Source organism: Rutilus rutilus (assembly GCF_951802725.1).
Source record: "Rutilus rutilus genome assembly, chromosome: 14".
In the NCBI taxonomy this organism is placed as follows: Eukaryota; Metazoa; Chordata; class Actinopteri; order Cypriniformes; family Leuciscidae; genus Rutilus; species Rutilus rutilus.
Window position 1 is genome coordinate 14,482,514 of NC_140219.1, and position 23,459 is coordinate 14,505,972.

At 37.3% G+C, this 23,459-nt stretch overlaps 1 protein-coding gene across 18 annotated transcripts in view; it reads right to left on the bottom strand.

Annotated features, from left to right (window-relative positions):
* Nucleotides 1-23,459, bottom strand: part of diaph2 (diaphanous-related formin 2) — a 476,898-nt gene that overhangs the window by 305,983 nt on the left and 147,456 nt on the right. For all 18 annotated transcript variants that reach the window (XM_084430722.1, XM_084430721.1, XM_084430715.1 and 15 more), the window contains 8 exons: nt 20,539-20,613; nt 20,356-20,425; nt 19,481-19,617; nt 16,029-16,137; nt 9,548-9,658; nt 7,120-7,232; nt 3,833-3,949; nt 92-210 (listed from right to left, as the gene is read on the bottom strand). In XM_084430722.1, coding sequence (XP_084286848.1) covers nt 92-210; nt 3,833-3,949; nt 7,120-7,232; nt 9,548-9,658; nt 16,029-16,137; nt 19,481-19,617; nt 20,356-20,425; nt 20,539-20,613 — 851 coding nt within the window. The remainder of the gene's footprint in view (nt 1-91; nt 211-3,832; nt 3,950-7,119; nt 7,233-9,547; nt 9,659-16,028; nt 16,138-19,480; nt 19,618-20,355; nt 20,426-20,538; nt 20,614-23,459) is intronic.

Consider the following 23,459-nt stretch of genomic DNA (forward strand, 5'->3'; position numbering starts at 1 on the left):
AACTTAAGCGGAAGTGCATAAAGGTTTAGTGTGGTGCTCATAACATAAAGACGTTTTCTACAAGACACAGGAGACCTAATCTCAGACTTGCCGATGAGGTGACTGAAGTCCACATCCAGTCTCTCCCTGTAGGCAAAATCAGGATCCATCCCACTGCGGTGGAGGACAATCTGGGACACACACTCCTCGATCACCTTGTAATACTGAGGCCTGTAATAAAAAGAAGGAGTACTGCGAGAGTGAGGGGGCAGAATATGACAAGAGACAAAGCCGTTAACTTCATATAAAATACCGCCTCGTGCATTCCGGTGAGGACAGTTCTTCATAAATCATCCGGTAAGACATATCTTTTAATGGTATTTCACGACATTGAATTAAGGTTTCCTTTGGTACATAATGAAATCACTAACGGCAAAGCATGCAGCTGTTGGGTGAGCAGTTGGGTGACTTTGTCCATTCAAGGTGAAGACAAACTGACATCCAGGCCTCCGTGCTTCCCTCTCTAATTTGCAATCATCTTTGGCAATTAAGGGCGGTAATAAAACCTGCAGACGCAAATCTAATCAGTGTAATCTGTGTAATTAGTCACACAATGGCAGGGAAAACACGGCCTTGTGTTTGGAGGGGTGACAATGACGGGACGGGGAGTAAATGGGTCTGGGACTAGATACTGCCATGGCGCTTAGCGAGTGACCTTTTCCAAGTTATATTACCAATTTTAATTGCGAGTGACATTTAACAAATACAATGTCGACTTAAGCCGAGCTCCGTAGTGGCAAACAATTATGTTCCAAGCATGACCTTGAATGTCTCTTGTAGGTATTCAATTTTCCTCCCAGAAATGTGTCATCCCCTTTTCTCAGCTTCTCGACACAAAACAAGCTTTCAAATTCTAATGGACAAGCATGACTTTAAAAATGTCCCTGTACTAAATAATTGCACCACAACTCTTAGGTAAAGCCACTTAATTCTAGAGCATTAGATTTTTTTCATCTTCAAACATTCTTGTTTGATAAACAATATTTGCGGGGGAATATAGATAAGCTAATGGATGAATGACAGTTTGTTGACCCAAGTTAACCCTCTGAATAACGCAACAACAGGAGTGTTCTTTTGCTCATCTTTACAATCTATTTATACAATCTATATTCCATGAAAGGCTGCTTGTGGAACATTAAAAAAAAAAATTATCACAAGACCTCAGTGTGCTCGAAGGTGCCTCTAAATAACAATAAGCAAGCTTTCAGGTGCTCTCTGATCAGTGGTGTTATTGCTAACTAAAACTATTAAAAATAGTTTCCATTAATTGAAATAAAGCTCAAATAAAATTAAATAACTAAACTTAAATTAAAAGTGTTACTTTGGGAACTAACTGAAATTAAGTATTAATGCCACTAAAACTAAAACAGATAAAAAATAATAACTTAGAAATAGAAATTCAGACACAAACGCCTTAAATTAACTTAAATTAAAACTGAAAAATAAAAATATAAAAATAAAAACAAATTCAAAATATTAATAAATACTACAAAAGTATATAAAAAATACTAAAACAACACTGTCTCTGATCGGAATATTCCCCTTTAATGTACTGCAAAATGCTAAAATACATATTTATTAAAAAGAAAAGAGCAGAATTACAGCATCAAAGAGGACTGCATCTCTTGTTCTAACATTTAAACATATGAACATGTTTTGATTAAAACCAGCTATTAAGACATTAACTATAATTGGATGTCTCTCCAATCTCAATGACAAATAACATATTTAAATAACCAAACAAATAATCATATTCGCACAATTTGCCAATTCAAGGCCTTGTTGTAAGAAACACGGCAGCGATGTGTAATAAGCGTGCAGAGGGGGCGGACGGGGTGGCTGGAACTGATAGGGCTGAGAGTGTCACCGAGCCTGGCTTAGTGGCAAGGCCCGAAGCTTATGCCTGTCACTGATGTACACCATATCATTATCTCAATAAGCCGCCCTATTTTCTCAACATCCTGGCTACCACCACTGCCGCATGCTGGATAGTACCGGGAAGGAGACGACTGACCCAGAACTGTCAGACCCCAACAGAGGAGACAGCATATGTCCCACTCAACAGAGCCGCTCTTTCCTTCTCTCTCTCAGTCTGGCACCTTCACTGTCTGCCTCTCATCTCCCATCCAACCCCTGCTCCACACTGCCCATCTAATCTTTACATCAGTCACGGCCAAAAGTAGAAGATGTGCTCCATATACCCTCCCTATGATCTACCTTCTGTTACAGAGTCTTAGGAAGTTATTGCCAACATCTTCCACTGCTCCAAAAAGCAGTAAAAAGAAAGGCTGAAGGACATTGGTAACTTATTAAATTGTTCAGTTTATTTTATTTCATTTGAAAAAAAAAAAAAGGTTATTAAACAAATTGAGGGAAAACTTTCCATACAAATAACCAAGGACGGAGTTGAGGGCACAGAGTTAACTGAGGATAAGGGTGTCTGGTTGAAATGGCTTTAAAGAATAGCTTTAAATCAAACGATGCAATCTATTGGCACGGACAGCTCTCCTTTATGGCTGGCTTTGATCACCAGAGTACCTCCCAACACCTATGAACAAGAGCGACGCTGTCGACTGATGCGGACTGAAGTAGAGAGATGCCACCAGCCTATTCGTCCCGCCCTCTCCTTGGAGACTCCACCATCAAAGCACTGATCTCAAGGGATCCTTTTAATCTAAAATTATAGCCATAGAATTTCTCAACCAGCCAATCCAATCTACATAAAACGTCGCACCAGGTTCAAAAGCATCCAAAGACATGAGTGATGAGATATTTATAGAGTGACCATGTAATACAGATGCATATATATGCATATACATATATGAAAACACAGCTGCAGATCCATCTTTAGATGCTAAGCTTGGGAAATATATACGTTTTGAAGCAAATAAAAGTGCCATTGCTCAAACTTCGCTCTTTTATAGTTCAGGATTTCTTAGCTATGTTTTATGTACTTTGTATCACAATATCTGTGGGATTCCTAGGGTCTTTTTCTCAGAAGAAAAATCTGAGAGGCAGGAGACTTCATTTTCTCTTAATTTAATCTCATTGGTGACAAAAAGAAACAATTGGAGACATTAAAGAGATTGTCCGTGTTGTTTTTCTTTAGTCTTTAATAAGTGCATACATTTTTAATCAGCATTTGTAGTGATCCTGTTTTCTGCTGTCAGAGTTACAGACACAGGGGCGGGAGGGATGGCACTGAACAAGAATCTGCCATACTACTTGCTTAATGTGTTTTCTATTTCTCGCTTTTTCCAACAAGCCAGGCAATACATTATTCATAGCTCAAAGTGAGCAGCAACATGTCCATGGTAAATTTCCTCCCTTTCATCGCTTTGCTCTTCCCTTTTTATTAAATATTTTACCTCGGCAACAGGTCTGATGCAACAGTGAACTGAAATGCTCAGTATCATTTCTTCACTTTCTGACAGACACACATACTCTTGAGTGCGGCTGAACATTGCAAAATAACTCTCGTTTTTAAAATAAATTCTGATTCAAGACCTCGTTAACGAGTGGTATGACTAAAATATTTTATCATGATATGAGAAATTGTATATTATTAACATATTACATTTTATTTTAAATTATTTTGTCTATTCATTTAATTTTATTTATTTCCATTATTCTCAACTATAATCTAGGAATTATCATACTCAAGTATGTTTGTCAAGTCAATAGAAACTGAGAAAAGTGTTAATGAACAGGTAGGTCATATAGTCTTATATATAAGTCTTATAATATCACATTTATGGAATGGATATTAAAAATAAGATATGATAGCACTCACCTGATATAATAATCATTCCTGATGAGCAGCAGGTGCTGGAGAATGGATAGGAAGTAAGATTCTGAGCCTGTGTCTTTCACCATGTTGGACAGGAGATGGTACACCTCACCCATATCAGTGCATGGATTGTTAAGGACACAACTGTACATCCTGTTTGTTATGTAGTAAAACAAAGTTGATCTAAACATGACATTTATATATATATGTGTGTATGCTTATAAGACTGTTTATAAAATATACAGTAGAGTGACAGGAATGATTAAAAGTGCAGTGGTATAGTTCTAAAATGAGAAAGTGTGTGCAAATATAACTAAAGGTGCATGGTCATCACTCACTGGAAATAACTTGCTTCCTTTAATTCAGATAGGATGAGTCAAAGGTTGAGTCTAACCAGAACTGAAGCTATCTGTCTGCATTCTAAAGTGACTTTAGGGATCTAATTTGCAAACATGAGTAAACACAAGGATTGAAGAAAAGTGACAGAAGAAATATCTATTCTGCCAGTTCATACCCTGGCCCTGGACATGAATTAACTGAACATCCTTTGAGTTTGATTATTTAAAATCATAAAACATGGATCAGTCACGACTGACATCCCAACCCTCCCAGTTATGTCCACTTGAGTAAAATGAATGACTGAATCTATTTTCAATGGTGGCAAGCTAAAGCATGTGATGATTAAATGTAGCACTCTGTAATGGTCCTAGGATGGAGTTAATAGAACAACATTGACCAAAAAAAAACAAAAACAAAACCTTATTATATTAAATAAATAAAAATAATATGGGCATAAATAGTGTGTACAGTTGCATGCTGACTGCATGGTGATGCACTGCCTAGACTGGAACATACTTTCTTGAGCCACCATATGCGCTCCTTCCATTCCACTGGGATAGAAAACAAAGCTGTGGAGGCTCAATATGTAAAGGAAAAACTAAAAAGTAAAGCGAGTCTGTCTCCATTAAATAAAAAATTGCCTCGGGAAAGAGTACTATATATTCTTTAAAAGAATATCAACTAAAAACAGAGACAAAAACCTCAATATTTCATTATATAACTCCATATTTATGGAATAATAATACAATTGAAACATAAGAATTCAAGCCCCTGAACTGCACTTTAAAAACTGCCCTTGCAGCAAACCAATCTGCCCCACTAATGCTGAACATTTTCTAATTAGCTCATATCATTTCAGTTATTCATAGAGTTGTGAGTGTATCCCATGTTCTGTCAACTCAATATGAGAATACAAGCATCTTCAGAGCATTATTGCTGATAACACAGGTGATCTGCTTAAGTGAATTATTTTCTCCACACTTCAAAACCAGCAAAACACAATGGAAAGTCATTCTATCTATTAAGCAGGGCCATGAGTGTGAACACAGACACACCGTCTGTGCATATTTGTATTTTGGGCATGTTTGCAGTAATATACTGGTGGGGAAGGTGATGCATAAACATGAGCTGTATCAGCATGAGGCTGAGCAATACAAAAGACAGAGAGCGAGGGTCAATCAATCAGGCTGCCCAACTTTTAACAATTAATATTCAACAGCTTCCTGAAGTCACTAAAGTGGCCAGAACTAAACTGGACCAGAAGTGCTATATTCTTATTAATAATAATAATAATAATAATAATAATAATAAATATAGCTGCAAGCATTAAAACTTTTTGAGTACCTTCAGGGCATGGTGTCGAAGAAACATACTGAGTTTCGTAACGATATGCCAATGCGTTTGTAAACAATAATATGCAAAAAACATTGCAGTTACAGCTTTGGATCTTTTTTTTGTCATTTTATAATTAAAATGACAGCCATGTTTTTCAAGGTACACCAATGTCATAATGGACTATGATATCAACTGAGACTTCTGATTTGAAGTAAATCAGATCAACAGTACTGCAGTTAGAGCCAATGTCATGTTTTGTTCAATTATAGCGCAACCAAGTGGTGCAGTCCTACCGCTTGTTTTGTGTGTGTCAAATTTGGTGCAAATATCTAATTTCGCTTTGGTGTTATAGACATTTATATTTATGAGCACATAGAAAATGACCCACACCGGACTTTAATTGTATTTGTTTGCCACTTACTATCAAATGTTTGACATTTGGCATTTAAATTAATTTCAACGACCTATGTTTCCGATTTTCCTACGGTGGTTTCGTCTCGATCGTCCAACGGTTAAGAAGATATTCACGAAAGTTATTTAAATGCTAAATCACAACGTTGCACAAACCATAAGGCGAAACCTAGCATGTTCGGTATCATTGGACTTGGCAAGGATTCAGGAATCTCAGGAACTCCCGTGAGAATAAGTCAACCAAATCCAAAGTTATAAGCATGAAAATATTTGATTTTACCAGTAGGTGGCACTGGCTCTAAACTTCTCAGGCTCCTTCAAGCCATTGTACCGATGACCCATACCGATTAAATAGATAGACAGACAGACAGAATCGCTATTTGTAAATATTCAGGGTGGGATTGGAAAAACGTTTGGTGTTTTGAGTAAGAAGCAGGGAAATGAAGGACTGAGAAAGACAGAGACCGTTGCTTAGACACGCATATTACACAAGGCACTTACAGATCAATGCCAAATTGTCCTTAGAGACAAATGTTGTGTCTCTTGCATAGTTGACTGCTCACGAAAATCATTAGTCTAGACAGCCTGAACTAAAACTCTAGATTCTCCATCATTTCAGTGAAGCTTTCCCTCTGAGAGCTTATGGAAAGGGCGAAACAATAAAAAATATCAACAAATCAAAACTAAAATAACCGAAAATATATGCATTACTCTTTTCGAATTCAGTGAATGGCTTCAAGCTACTTTATAAAGGGTACAGCGAGGATACACACACAAATCCAGAAGCTACTGCATATGGTTGCCACGTACGCAGCTGTGGCCTGAAGGGTCAGATGCAGATGTAGAAACAGGGAGAAAATAAGTGTGAACGGATTTCCATAGTTGCGTAGCATAGTCTATCTGCAGATTTGAGGGGAATTAAACAGAGGAGAGGTGAGCGTAGAGGTTGCTCTCTGTGTCTCTGGAATGTCAGTATAATGAGCTCAGGGCCAGAGGATGCTGGGATATGTGTGTGGTGCATGCATGTGTTGATGTGAAGAGGTTTGTTTACCACCAGAGTTGCCAGAGGCTGGACTGGAATTGAAAAAAAACCCTGATTCTCAAATCCGTTCTGAATGAACTGGAGGTCTTGGCTTTAGACCCACGAGCTGCACCGGGCGCCCTCACGGCTGCACGCACGGCCGAGGCAGCCGTAAAAAGGATATTCCATCTCTGCACGGATGTCATCTAGTCGGTGAGACAGTTCGATGGAATCCTCCTCCTTATTTTCATTAAACACCTTCAGCTGAATATCCAGCTCCTCCGTCTCCTTCAGCTCCTGTGATTACAGAGGGTGATATGAGAGGAATGAGTGACTGAGTCATCATATAACACTGGTGATAAAGAAGAAGTTTGAGAAAATGTCTGCTTTTTGAACAGCTAGAAAACACCTCTTTGTACATAACCCACTTAAAGGCCTCTTAAGAAATCATAATGTTTTGTGGCATTTAGACCATGTCTGTGAGTTAAGGCCATGTTAGTATACTCCTAAATGTTGAGAAGTTCACTTTTAGCAGACATACAGTCCCGGTCAAAAGTTTGGAAACATTAACGTTTTTTAATGTTTTTGAAAGTAGTCTCTTAATCTCACCAAGGCTGCATTTATTTGATCAGAAATACAGTAAAAAAGACCATATAACACTGAAGACTGAAGTAATGGCAGCTCAAACTTCATCTTTGCCATCACAGGAATAAATAAAAAAAATTAAATATATTACAACAGAAACCAGTTCATTTAAATTGTAATAATATTACACAGTATTAATGTCTTTACGGTATTTTTGATCAAATAAGTGCAGCCATGGTGAGATTACTTTCAAAAACATTAAAAAACCTTAATGTTTCCAAACTTTTTACCGGTGGTTTATATGTATTCAAGATTGATAGTTTACAGGTTTCAAAATCCACAAAACAGCAAGTGCAAATGGAAAGGAAATTTAAAAAAGTGTGTATGTCTTGCCCAAAGAATTATTATTATTTATTTATTTTTGGAACAGACGACGATGGAGGAGAGGCTCCCGTATGGCAGTACAAAAGCTGCTGTATCACTTAATGAATCAACAGTGTTTGCCTTTAAACATTAATTTTGGATATATATATTTTTGAAGTTCACAAAAAAATGTGCTGTTTAATAAGAATCACAGAAAAGTTTGCAACAGGGAGGATTCAGAGCACAGCATTTCTTTTTCACTTCTATGGCATCTGCAAATAAGTGATTGACTGTCACTGTACAGCAATTCAATGACGTCAAGGCTATAATGTGATTGGTTATCAAGGCATGCATGATTCTATGTTGGTCGTTGTGCTTACTCCAATGGTAAAACCATGGAGGTTGGTATCTTCCCATAATAATAATAACATTTCTGAGAAAACTGTGCTCATCAAGCAATTAAAACTCTTGTGTCAATTAAAACCACAAGTGTTGCATTGAACTAAGAGTCAATCTGTTTTTCTATGGTACACAGATTGTCTTGCTTTGTATACCTGCAACATATGCGACAGATATAACGGGTTAAGAGAGGGAGGGAGATAAAGAAAGAGAGGATAAAAAAGGTGTGATAAAAACTCCACTATGAATCACTGCTGGTGTAGTTTATGGACGGTGAAAAGCCAAATGTAACCCAATTTCTGTAGTTATCAATCAGTGGACAATACTTCAGGCATGCCATCTGTCTTAAAGAAACAGCCTATCCGAGAGAAAGAGCACTCGTTATGCAGCAGTAGGAGGCAGGACCAAATTTCTCTCACTCTCTCGCACACACACAGACACCCATCTCCAGAAATGTGTATTTTCATTTCATCAGACACCATTTTTCTATCTCTCCTTGAGGATTTAGTGCATCTCATTTGTCTTTCACTTTGTTTCTTTCCCTTTGCACTTGCCATTTTGAGGATACTAAAACCTGAAAACTCATTATTCACAATTAGAGAACAATGTCATATTTAATTGTCCTATTAAACTTTCAAATACATTATTCATAAATTACGATAAGCTCATCATATGCGGGGGTAGACTGAGATAATTATAATAATTGTAGCAATAATATTGGGAGCAGTCAAAATGACTTATTAAGAGTAAGGAAATGCCCACATAAATGAGATGGTGAGTGATGTGCTGGCCTTGTTGCGGGCTTTGTGGCAGTGTGGAGCAGAGATCTGCACGCTGATTGATAATGATGTGTGAAGGGAACGGCCTTTATGAAACAAAGCTGTGCCATTAGGGAGGAAGACACCAAAGAAGGGCACATTTCAGCAGTTTTTTATTGTTTTGTTAAGTTGTTCAAAAGTTTTTGATTGTTCTGTAAAGCAATAATAATAAAAAAAAATGCTTTTACTGATGTCATTTTAAAACCCAAACACTGTATCTGTCATTTGATAAACTACATATGTATAACAGCATTTTTTTCTATGTATTTACCAACTTACCTTTACCACATGAGGAAAACTAATGAGCATTCATCATACCACAATTTTTTTTTTAAATCAATCATTCAAAAAAAAAAAAAAAAAAAAAATTAATTCAGAAATTAAAAGTAACAAAAATAAAAAACAGAAATATAAAAGGAAAAAGGAAAAAGCAAAAGATATACTCACTGGTAGTATCTTCTTGAGGCCACAACGCAGAAACTCATTTCGTAAGTGTATCCTGAAGTCTAAATCATCCGGGGAGGTAACAAGGGCATTGATCAGCTGCATGCAAGCCACCTGTATTCATTCACACACGCACACACACACAACCATCATTTAATGCAAGCAAATTCTTAGAATAATCCCTTTGGCAGTAAATGATTAAATGTAGTACTCTGCAACAGCCTCTTATTCACACTGCTCTCGTCTCTCATCTTAATGAAAGAAATCAATACATCACATTACTTAAAATAAAATGAAATCATCAGGATGGAACGAGGCAGTTGGCACTTTGAAGAACTGTAAAGGAAAACAGGGTAAAAGCGAAGGGAAAAGATGCTGGTGGATTAGTAAAGCTGTCCAGAGGAACGAGGGATGGAAGGAGGGAGCAGGCCTGGCTGAACAGATGTGTATTTTTAATTGATTTATCGGATCAGGGCAGTGGGCAGGGAGGAGTGCTGATGGTTCTTAACAGGTTATAAGGTGGCTCCAGGGAGCCCACCGGGATGAGAAGGAATGGTCTTTGCTTCGGTGATCGATGCACAGTGGAAAGATCACACTTGATGGACATGTGAAGAGTCTTTGTATACCTTCACCAGCCTCAACCTGGACTTTTAGAGTTGTTGTGGGTCTGCATGTTTTATTGTCCTGCATGATTTTATTAGTCAAGAGAAGCTACATCATTCTGAATCACGCTTTTTTTCCTCCAAAAAGGGGCCTCAAAAAAAGAAACCTGACTTAACACTAGAAGTGCCAGAATTCCATAACTACTAGAACTGCCGCAAGCGGTCATTTTGACCGCTAGATTCCAAACTCTAAATCTTTAATGATAAATACCCAAATGAGAGATTAATGCATTTATTGTATTAGAATATCTTTTTAAAACAAAACAACACCAAACTGTACATTTAAACAAGTTTAATTATACATCTATAAATAATAATATCCGTAGATGTCCTCAACAAAATGACGGAGTAGCCTATTTTCATGTTTACACTTGTTCGATCGCGCCCGCGCCTTACACACACACACACACACACACCATATTCCAGCATTGCAATCTTGACATCGCAGCCTGTTCATTATAGCCATAATAAAATATAATAATAAAGTAGTCAACCTAACATATAAAAATTGCACTGCTCTGTTTATTTAGTCAGTAGTACAATTCGTACCATTTTGCGCATGTGAAGGATGATTTTTCCGTCGATATTGGAACGTGAGTGAAGTACAAAGCCTATAATAAAGAATAGTTTACCATCCAAATACATCGCAAATGTTGAAACATTTTGATTCTAATTAGAGAGTTACGTGAGCCCAACGTCGCTTACTTTCACTTTCGCTTGAAAGTAGCCGATTTCATTTTGGCTTGTTTATAGTTCTTTTTTTATTCTTGTTCTGTTCTGAATATCATTACATTTAAATGATTTGTTGTGGAATATGTTTTGTGTATTTTTTTTACCACATTTTATTGTTGTGTATATTGGTATATGTATAATAATACCCCGAAATTCAGTGCGGTCAATCTGACCGTCTATGGCCGAAATAGATAAATATGTTAATTTGTTTTTTTGCCTTATGTGTAATTTATATGAAAAACATTTTAAATGAAAATACAGACACTTTTAGGAAAAGTCAGGTACCAGCAGGATTTTATTTATTTTTTCATCAAAGTTATTGCAGATATAAAATTCAAAACAGTCAAAATGACCGTCATGGCAGTTCTAGTGTTAAACCAAGGGGAAGAAACTGTTTGACACAACATTTGGAAAATTTTATCATCTGCAGGAGATGCATAGGTTTGATCCAGTTAGATACTTCTAGTAGAATGTAGAGTGTATAGAAGAATGTCTAATGTGGACTATAGAAATAAAGTGCTGGTTATAATTCAGAGATGCCATGATGACCTTTAATTTGGCCTGCCATGCCCTATCACAGGAGAGAGAAAAAAAGGAAAAAAAGTTGATTGTTCATTTATTTTAATAGCCTATAATATAATAATATAGATGGTTATAATGCAACATTTACTTTAAGCCCATGGCCCTCAATCTTGTTCACTTTTTTGTCCCTTTGTTGTAAAAAATGTGGGCATCACTGTTTAACTGGAGCTCTTAATGAAAAAATATATATATATATTATAATAATAATAATAATAATGTAACTGGGAAAAACTAAACTAAATATGTTCATGACTCAAAATAAAAATACAATAAAAATATCAATAATACTAGGGGATGCACCCAAATTTCAGCCGAAAATGGCATTTTCTGTCTTTGGCCCAAAGAGAAAAAAGCCGAAAATATGCCGCCCCGCCACTCCGTGCTCAGCGATCAGGTTTCACTCTGGCTCTGCGTGTTTTGTTACTTTGCGAGCAGCTCTGCATCCGAAGATGGACAACTTCGAAGCGTGTTCCACTGTGTGTGTGCCTGTGCGCTGTGCTCTCCGCTCTGTCTTCGCATCGCGTTCTGCTCAGTGTTCTGCTGCAACCTCTGTGTGTGTGTGTTGCGTGCTCTACTCAGTCGCTCACGGCCCAAACGCATGTATTGTTCATGCTCACCAGGAAGACAAAGTACGCTAAAAACGTGCCGACATGAAATATCTCTGGACTTGTTTCTGTTTGCAATAGCCCTACTGTTCTTTAATATGGTGTGAATAGCCGTGCTGGACAACACTGGTAAAATGACGCTCTTGTTCACTAATCCTCTCCCTGCTATCTGCTCACATGCTCTGATAATAGCTTTGTAGGACTACTTTATTTTGATAAAATTAATCTGTTAAATCTGATTCTGCTGCATTGAACTGAATGAAGAAGAATATATTGATATATTAATATTTAATATAGGCCTATTTTCTGTCCAATTTTTGTGTTACTTGAAATAAAAGTGTGGTTATTTTATTTTATTGGCCTGAATTAGTTTTATTTTATTTTATTCAGATTCATTAAATTATTGAATTTGATAAAAAAGTTTAAAAACAATACAATTATAAAAAATAAAAATAAACTCATTTAAAATAAGAAATTGATATATATATATATATATATATATATATATATATATATATATATACACATTTCATTTTTAATTTCATTTTCGGTTTCGGTTTTTGGCCAAGTCCATCTAGAATTTTCGTTTTCTGCCAAAAAATGTCCTTTCGATGCATCCCTAAATAATACTAGACTGTGCTTAGATTGCTAATATGAACTAAAGCGAACAAAAAAGGGAGTAAAACTAACCAAAACTAAACTTGAAAAGAAAAATGATATAAAACAGAAATAAAAATAATTTGAAATAGCAGGACTCTTGCAAACCAATGAAGCACAATTTGCTGAGGCTCCCATCATACAACATTATGCCTCCACATCACCAAAGTTCTTACATCTTCTCATATTCCCATTTGAGCAATTATTTCCATCATTGAAGAGTCTCACTGAGTGAATCGAGACCATTCTTCGAGTTCTCCGAAGGCGTTTTGGCATTTTTATTAGCAGCTGTGTCGGCAGACCAGCCTGTTTGGAATGATGTTGCAGATAGGGTGTTGGTCCAGGTTGAGGGGCTTATTTTCCTTTATGGGTTGAGTGTACAATGATGAGCTTCTACAGCACAGTGCCAGAGGTGGATTCCAGCAGATTAATTAAAAAAACGGCACTGCTGGGATGGTTTTAAGTTTGCGTGCTTGCGTCACTGAGATGGCGTGACGGCAAAACACATTTTTTTCAAGGAGGAAAACAAGGCACAAAATCAAAAGAGATTCACACCTCCTTTCTCCTAGTGCTCCCTCTATATCACATTGTTGTCGTCTTTGCTCTCTCAACAGCAACACAAAGATTAGGGATTTGGTTAATGAATGTGTGAGAGTGGCTTGTTGTGCTTGGTCACAGATCACTGCAGGTTGTGGAGAAGCAGAGAATGATAAATACAGTTGGTGCTGCATTCTTGCCCTTTTGATTCAGTTCCTCTGAGACCAGATTGGAGAATGCAGAGGAAAAAGTAAGAAGGGAAGATGATAAAGTAACCCCCTCTCAAGAAGTTTTTTTTTTTTTCTTTTTGGTTTGGTTTGTTTGTTATTTGCTAGTTTCCAGAGCTCCAGGTTCTTTGTGTGACCTGGTTGGGGCTGATTAGGGTTTATAATACACCTCCCGTTCCATTAAAATAGCCAGCAGCTAGCTTCCATCTTGTGGTGTAGGTGGCTGGGTTGACAGAAGACCACAGAACACAGTGAGGAGAGGGATAGGGGGACTTTGTTTACATGTCAAGCTGAGCAGAGGTGCAAAAGAGCTTTGAGTGACAGATGTGCCAATTTCTACCTGGCTCATTCGGAGCAGAGCAAACAGAGCATTTGGAGTGTAGAGGCCTCACACACTGACTGACACTAAACAGCAGATCTATATCTGCTGCCCTGGGCAAGTTAGAATTCTACAAATTATTTGAAGTGAAATAAAACATGAGGGCATATACAATTTAAAAACGTATGATGTTTATGTGTGTTCCACTTGAATATTCTGTGCTCTTTCTAGAGAATAACAGACACTAAATACAAACACATGCTAAAGAACATACCCATATAAAACACCCCCCCCCCACAAAAATAAATATAAATAAAATAAAATGTAATTTAAAACTTTTAGAACTTCATTTAGATCTAAATTTAAAGGCACACTATGCAAGATTTGTAAGACCTTAATATAACAGATTCAAAATCATTTGCGGCACGACGTCACATACATCAACAACATATGAAGCAGCCACTATGGAAGACACTATTCAGACGTGAATCATGGCAGAGTCGACGAAGAAAACAAAGAAAGCGCGGTCGGAAGAGTGCAGAGACCATAGATATTATATAGAGACTAGATGCCCTATTGGCCGCTGGGCACTGAGAAATGCGGCCGCCATCTCAAACCGGTCGTACTCCTAGTTTCGTTGCGTGGCAGCAGTTAAGATGCCAGAGCACTGTGGAGCATTTTCCTGTTCTAATCGGCGGATCATCGCAAATAGAGCCCGGGGGATTACTTTTAACATTACCGTACTATTGGTTGTATTTTGTAAATAGAATATTACCAGATAATTGAGGATCTTTGATCTAACGTTAGCTAGTCTATGTTTACTGCACCAGCCGGTGTTCACCCGACATGGAGAGGTGGGGTAAAGTAATAATTACAAGAGTTTCTCGGTTATTTTAGTCCCGTCCGAATGTGCCATCTCAGTAATCATTACGGACAATGTCAGTAAAGATTACGGCGACTTTTACCTTCTTTAAAAAAGGTCCGGGAAAATTACCTCAGGTAACGTTTATATTAATAGACGTGCGAATAGACCCTCTGTAAATCAAGTAATTTCGTGTTTAAAAGTAGTTTCCTGTGGTTTTTCAAGTATTGAGACGCTTGAAAAGGCATTCAGTTGCGTTCTAGACACTGGGAGAAGTCTCCCCCAAGTGTTTTCTCCCTCCCTCAACTCAAGTGTTTTCCACACACCATTCAGATCAGAAAGTTCGAAAGCACTTGTTAGAGGCACGAAACTTACTTTTAGCGCTAGGTAAGTGCCTATTACAAACACAATCCAATCTGAAGTTAATTCATACATTGTTCGACCGGACATAACTTTTTATATATATATATAGGTTATTTGTGTTTGCGCACGTGATATCAGGAAGCAGTGTAATACACACACGTTTCTTCAACTTATTAAAATATCTTACTTTACTGCAACTATCTGTTTCTGCTTCTTTATCATATTTATAGTGTGTGATTTATAAAATACCTTATATCCTACATCACATATTTTGATTGAGGATGTCTGGTCACTTTATATCTTATATCAGAATATTATATTGCTGTTAAGCCTACTATGAATATTAAAATACACCGAACCATGTGTCCTGTATCATAGCTACATGAACTTTGCAGAAAAAAACCCCGCGTGAAAATCAGTTCGGTATTCAGTGAGGTATGATTAATTAAAATGTGCTGACAGCTCATTGCACCTGCCATACAGATTAGACTGAGTGGAGCGAGTGACCGGTCTAAGATGGCGGCCCCACGGCTCGACCGCGCCAGTAGGCAGTAGCGGTCGATAGGGCGTCTATCTATATGATGTCTATGGCAGAGACGGCTCTGCGTGAGTGGTATTTATGACAGTAAAGTTAAAGTACTCCAGAGCGACTCAAGGGGTCGCTGTTTGAGAAAAACGGAAACTGCATAGTGTGCCTTTAATTTAGAACTAAATTTATAACTTTATAAGAAGTTAAATGTAAAATTTAAAACAAAACAAAATGATAAGTTGAAATGTTGCTGTATTTTCATTCTATCAGAGCAAACAAAAAGGTATCTATAATCTATGTCTAAAATAAAGAGTGCAATGAATTATAACATGAAGTAATAAGGTGGAGTGGCAGGTGGGGAAGTACAGCTCTCTGACTCCCTGTTTCTTGTAAAAGGCAGAACACTGACCTGTAGCTGCTGGGCTTCGTGGTTCTCCAGCCCCTCCACTATCGGAGCAAACCTCTCCTTATTATTCCTCTCTGCTGCAATGGTCATGGCTGCCAGGATCTTATCCAGACTAAAGGAAAACAAGATGACAGAAAACAATGTGTTTATGTAAACATGCTTTTTATCAAGCAACGACCGCGACATTAGTTCAGAATTGCAACACAAGTTGGTCTAAGCTCGCAATCTCAGTCTCGGACGTTCATGCAGGGGACCTGAAATAATATCACAAGGCGTGTTTCCATTACAGATTTGCGCAAAACTTTTGCTATTTTTTCTAAATGTCGACAAAAAACTATTGCGAAATGACGGCGTTTCCATTAACCGATGTTATGCGACTAAAACTCTCGCGATAAGTAAAATCATTCCAAAAACCATGGCAACGGACGTTGGTAGGTTTGTGTACTATATCCCAGCCACTGCACTAGCCATTATTATTAATCAAAGGAGATGTATGTGTGTTTTCAAAGCATTAATGGTAAGGAACGACCCTTATTATACTTGTGAGCGGCACATATGAGGTGTTTCTGGGTGTTTCTCCCTCATTTCTGCGTCGAGGTCTTGATTGTGGCATTTATTTGAGGTTTAGAATCCATTATTCCTGTAATTCTTTTGTCTTTTATGAATTGAATAAAGAACTCTGTCTCGTATTCCGTCCAAACATACCGCGTCATCTACGTCAGGTGACCTGTAAATGCGCAAAAACTGTTTCCATTGCAGTTTTGCGAAATATTTCTTTTTCGAATTGCCTGAAAAACCACCTCATGCGAGCGTAAAAACTTTGTTTGCGATAAATGGAAGTTTTTGCGAAATTGACGTGTTTCCATTGGGCGTATTTTCAATTCGCAAATTCAATTTGCGCAATTTGTAGGGTAATGGAAACGCGGCTACAGATTTTATAGCCCATTGTGGGTGAGCAAAATCAAAGCAAGCCTAATGTTATCCATAGTAAAAAGAGGGACCCTTTATTCTACAGTATGTGCCGCTGTGTAAAAAGCAGCAACATAAGAGAACTGAAGCAATGTGTTTGGACAGAAGTACAAAGTGTTGGTGGGAAAGCAAATTAAGGACTTCATAAGGTCCCATGTCTGTTTTGCTGACTCAAGAACTGGTGGATTGCAGTTCATGGCTAAGGGAAAGAAATAACAGAATGCATCATAGACAAAATAATAACAGCAGAACAAACCAGCGCTTGTGTAAAAATAGCCTATTGAGTAAAGAAACACACAGTCTTAACTGTGTAGCTTGCCATCATGTCATTGATCCTGCTCTCATCAGATTGGGAACTGGAAACTGTTAAGTTACCTTAACTTAAAGATAGTTCACCCAAAAATGTACTGTAAATAGAAAAGAAGATTGTGATTCAATTCAGTTCTAATTTCGTTTCAATTAATTTGTATACCCATTCAGATATTTAAAACTCTCAAATAATGTTATAGCACATTACTATATCATTAAAGTTTAATTAATTTTATATAATAATAACATTATAATAATAATAATAATGTTATAATAAATTCTTCAGAACTCAGAATAACAATTTATTACAATTATTTGATCTTACTCCGTTTAATCTGTCTGAAAATGCCGCTGATTGGTAGCAATGTGGTAAATATTTGATCTTTGAGAATTTTACTGACAAACTCATCATGAAAGGTATACCCTAGGACAGTGTTTCCCGACCAAGAGGCAGTGTTGCAGATTGGGCGGGTTCTAATGTGGTTACTTTTGATTGGGCTGGGCGGGAGAAATATGCTTTGGGCAGGTGGAGAAAATTTGGGCAGCTTTTTTAAATGACTGGCGCTTTTTTGTGTAGTAATGTGATTTTAATAAATTCGAACACATGTATAATATAAAAAGTATCACAGAAAAGTAATCTATTGTGTAGACATCTACATATTTTTTTCCTTGACATGACACTTATTGGTTCAGTTCAACAAACCAGGGTCGGGTAAGGGAGACCTGTCAATCAATTTGTCGTCTTTTTTATGTGGGTGAGAGGTGATAACTCATTTGAGCGTGATAAGGGAACAGATTTTGAAAGTGAAGCCATGTATTCAAGTGATCCCAGTGTCAAAGTTGCAGGGTAAAGAGTGGAAGAGTGACTCTCAAAACGTGAATTACACATGTGTTGGGAGATGACTCGACGGCTCTTAGTAGATATAATTGTAACTCTGAAATCAGAGCACAGATGAATGACTTCACAATGAATCAAATTGAATATGGGACTAAACTACTCCTGTTCAGCGTCATGTGTGCACTGGCCTGACCAGGATATCAGCCTCTTTTAAAAAGAAGATATTTTGAAGAATGCCAGAAACCAAACAGTTGACAACAGCCATTGACTTCCATAGTATGGGAGAAAAAATACTATGGCAGTCAATGGCTGCCGTCAACTGTTTGGTTACCTTCTTTTGTGAAGAGTAATTATGAAAGAAACTCGTACAGGTTTGGAACAACTTTAGGGTGAGAAAATGACAAAAATTTCATTTATGGGTGAACTATCCCTTTAAGTTCACTTTTTACATGTCTCGTTACCACAAATCGGTTTACCTTGCTCTGTCGTGGAAGAAACTGCAGAGAGAAGTTTTGTCGAACAACTAGGTGTAAGATCCGCGTTTTGTGATCCAGGTGATTAAGTTGTAGTCATGAGTGGGCTGTACCGAGTCTTTCATGCTGATTCAAACATGGCTTCAGAATAAGCTACACCTGCTCAACTCCTAAAGAGGGCTTTGATGTGACAGCACCAAACATAAGCCAGTGTCACTGCACAGCATTTGAGGGGGAAGGAGCAAGTTTCGGCACTAAGTGGGGTATCAACGTTTTTACAGCTGTCACACAGATCTGCACACCCTCTGATCACCTACACACCCATAAAAACACTAATCTATTCACCTACCCCACACCGATTCACCCAACCTGCACTTAGCATGTGTGCATGAAACTGTCTGTGTGTGTATGAAACTGTCTGTGTGTGTATGAAACTGTCTGCGCGAGTTTGCCGATACAGATTCTAAGGCTAAAGGTGCTGATCGGCAAATAAAAATGGTCGGCTGCACTAAACGCAGTTTCTTGATTATTCAACAACAAAACTAAAAAAGCATGCATCGCCAGGTCACCATTACGCTTAGCCAGAGGCTTTTCTAGCAGACTAATTTGAGAAGGGCAAAGTAACGTGTACTAGTGTACTATTACTGCACTGCAATGGACGCTCACTAAGATTCAGTATATCAGAGTTCCTGGTCAATGACGTAACTGCAAGGTGACTGAATGTTTATTTTTTATATAACAATATAAATAAATAAATAAAAAATATATACACATTTATATTTATATATATATATATATATATATATATATATATATATATTATAATCTATTTCTATTTCAAAATGGGATTAAGATGATAATCTTACATGTTCTCCTCTCCAATGATACAAACAGCTGACAGAATCTTGACAATTTCGGTCATCATATTAGTCTGTTTGGGATCAATCGCCCTTGCGAGGAGGAGAAGGCTTCGCTCGTCCCCCAAAATCCTTTGGAGGCCATACTGAAAACAAAAAGACATCTCATTTTATTGCACATTTTAAATGGAAATATTTTGCAATGGATAATGTCTTTAAGCAAACATAATGAACCCCTTGTGTATGGACAGATTCAGGCTTTTTTTTCTCTGAAAGAGAGACAATTAAGTGGGTGTAGATATATTTTAAGATTAATTAATTTAAATCAGGACAGGACAGCAGGGACAAATAATCATATTCCTGCATCTTTGTTTTCCTCATAGGGTGTAATGCACTACACTTGACCACAATTTGAGCAAAACAAAGAATTGACTGTGTGTTTGTGTGTGTGTGTGTGTGTGTGTGTGTCGGGGGGGGGGGGGGGGGGGGGGGGATAAATAAATAAATAAAATTGATTTATTAAATAAATAAACAAATACTAATAAAAATATTACGGAAAAGTGTTTGGAATAAAATAACATTCATTAACATGGCTGAGGTATAAATTAAATAATATCAATACCATTTAAGCATGAAAGCAGCTTTAAAAGATTAAATCTGATGATTATCTGGAGTTGAATGAGTTTCATTTGTGTTTGCTACTGTTTAATAAAGCAGCAGCATTTCAATCAGAAATGTATTCTTTCTCAAGGACAAGAAGTTGGCATGATTTCATATAATTTTATATCATTTCTTTCTTTTTATCTATTTTTTTACACTTGGCAAGTGTGGGATACAAAATGATATAAACTACCCGTGGTGGAGCTTTCAAATTCTAAACACACCTTATTGTTCATGAAGGCCTTGAGGCACTGAATGAGTTTGTGCTGGTTCTTCTTGTCAATGTTCTCTTGCCTGAGGAAAAGAAAATCAGTGAGTAAAGAGAAAGAGTGTGTGAATGAGCAATCCATAAGCACTGAAGAAAGAGAATTTCTTAAGATGACATTAGAAAATCCAGCATAACTTACAGTTTCTTGTCAAGAAGCCTCTCCAGCACATCCAAAAGCAGTCCGAGACCCTCATGGCCAAAGTTATTCACCCAGCTAAAGACAGGAAATGACAGGCAAAGGGCTCCATTAGAATACATAAAACCCGAATAAGTTCATTAAAGGTTAGAATAGTTTGGTTTGAAGATGAACTGGGTTACAACACAACTCTGGAAAAAGTGGAACTTTTTTCCTGTTTATTTTCCAATCCTTAATATTGACAAATAGCACAGGTCATTGTGGCACCTGCAACAACACATGTGAGATGAGTCAGACTCTGTTCCCTTGGTAAAATACTACCTGTGACAAGAACATGAAGAAATATAGAGAATTTTCCACATACTGTATGTGTGACCACATGAAACTCCAGAGGAAAAAACAACATATTTAAAACAGGTTCATCTAAAAACAGCACATTGCAAATGAAGTGAAGACGAATGCAAATGAGAGAATTCTTTGTGTGTGGCGCCTTCAGGCAACTTGTATAGGCCATGCACTCCAACAGGAAGATAAAGCAATGCATGAGAGATAACAGTAAAACCAATAATGGATTGTGTAAGATAATTGGCTATAAAACACAATGTATCTGGAGACATTAAAAGACCTGGGGAGGATAAGAATAAAGAGAGAGAGAGAGAGAGAGAGAGAGAGAGAGAGAGAGAGAGAGAGAGAGATATGGAGTATGTGAATGCATTTAGAGTATGCTATTAACCCCTTTCGCGGCAAAGATCGCAGACGGCCCCAGATTATTGTTGTTCAACATTCACTACCCGTTAAAACATCACGCTCTTACTTGATCTGGACAAACTGAGCATCATTAGAAAGATTTAAGACTCCAGCTTCGATATTTGACCACTGTTTATGATAAATCTGGTTTGCAGTGACATTAATTTCTTATTTTATGACAGGAGTGCAAAATTATTCATCTGTAATGTTCAATATTTTGAATAGGATTCATCACTCAATTCATTCAATCACGTTTTCTCCGGTTTATTTATGTTCACATACATGCAAAATACAGCATCCGTCAGGGCTCTTAGTCCAATGGTGCGCATATTTGGAGAAATAATGATTTGTCATCACGTGTTTGTAAAATATGTCATCATACAGAATAACATTTCTATTCATTTTCCACTGAATTAGGCTATGCGATCTCAAGAGCTCAAACAGTGAACACAGCGAGCTCTGTCTCTCCTCTTCCTGATTTGCGTCAGTTATGATCTCAGCGCTCTCTCATTCGCTGTACAGATGTCAATCATCTCACGTGATTCAACGTGACAATAATCCTTCCCTTCTGAGGTCCTCATTCTGACCTCTGTGACAAACAAAACTAAAGACACATCTCTTCATCTGAAACAAGAAGCTAATAAATGCACGATTTCAAGTATATGTGTATACTTACAAATATACAAGTATATTTACATCTCTTGTTCTTAGATCCAGATAAACCCAAATACACGGGGCCATTTGTTGCTTTAAAGGGGGAACTATTATGCAAAATTCACAGTCCACAGTGCAATAGCTAGCCTATAATGGTAAAAATTCACCTACTCCTCTTTTTTAAATAATCCCCATAAATCAGAAACAGAGTCTGAAAATACAATATTCCAGATTTCCCCCTATTGTGACGTCAAAGCCCCGCCCATGAATGGTGTTGATCTAACCTATTAGCAAAGATCCCAACCATGAGTGCCGCACACAGTCCGCTATGTTTATATCCTCGCTTTAACACCTATTAATATAATGTCTGCGCCACAAACATGACAAATGTTTAGTTTTTTGTATAGGTCCCCTTCAAAGGACCATAAGTCAATGAGTTACTACTTTCTTTTTGACAATCATAGTGTGCAATGCAACAAGCATATTAAAGTCAATTGTTTGAACATATATGGTCACACAAGACCCTCAATTAGGGATAATGTCTGTAGCCTAAGGCAGTTTCAGAAGGCAAAAATGCACTTTTTTCAGATCTGCAATTAAATTAGTCTAAAATTAAAAAGACAGGGGCTCACCATGCCATTATTCAAAATTCATTACCGACCCACCGAACTCAATTTGAAACATATTACCATTTGCTGTACAGTACATTATAACGGCCTGATTTGTTAATAAAACATAACAGTATAATGTGCAAAATTTATAATCATCTGTTTACAGGGGGGCTTCTCGTTTATTGTTTCCAATTTTGCCTCATCACTTTTCAGCTGTTTGTTGAAAGAAAAACACAGTTTGAGGCCGATAATGAAAAATGAGATCTTCGGGAGCAACCTTACCTACTAGCCTTGGAGTATAAAAGCAGTGCTGCTGTGGAGGTGAGTGGAAATGAGGGGTGCAAGCATATCTTATTCACTTATAACAACAGTGTGGGTTATGGTGTCAGTCTGCAGTAGATGAGTGTTGAAAACATGAGGCTAACATCTGAGGTAGTGTGGTGAGACCTAATGAAACCTTAGCCAGCACTGACATTGTGCCGCTGTGGTCATGTCACTCAACAAGAGCAACAAAACTATAACCGCATTCAAACCAAATTACCAAGTAAACAAGATTTTACAGAGAGATGAGACAACAGCTCACGGTCAAAGTTTTCCATTGCAGTAGTCAACACTGCATTTGTAGGACAGCCTAAAAAGGATCATTTTTGAATAACAGTTTTTGATTTATGAGTGAAAAAAGGTCTATGATTATCATTAGGATGCAGAAATAGTAGAATTATTTTGAATAATATTTTTCATATAAAAAAAATCGAATAAAACGATAAAAACTTTATATATATTAGGGCTGTCACTTTTGAGAAAAATCTAATTCGAACGGGTATCAAATATCAAGCAATGTATTCGAATATATTCAAATATCTACGAGCCCCTAAAATTGGATGTCGAGGATGCCTAAGTAAACCGTTTTTT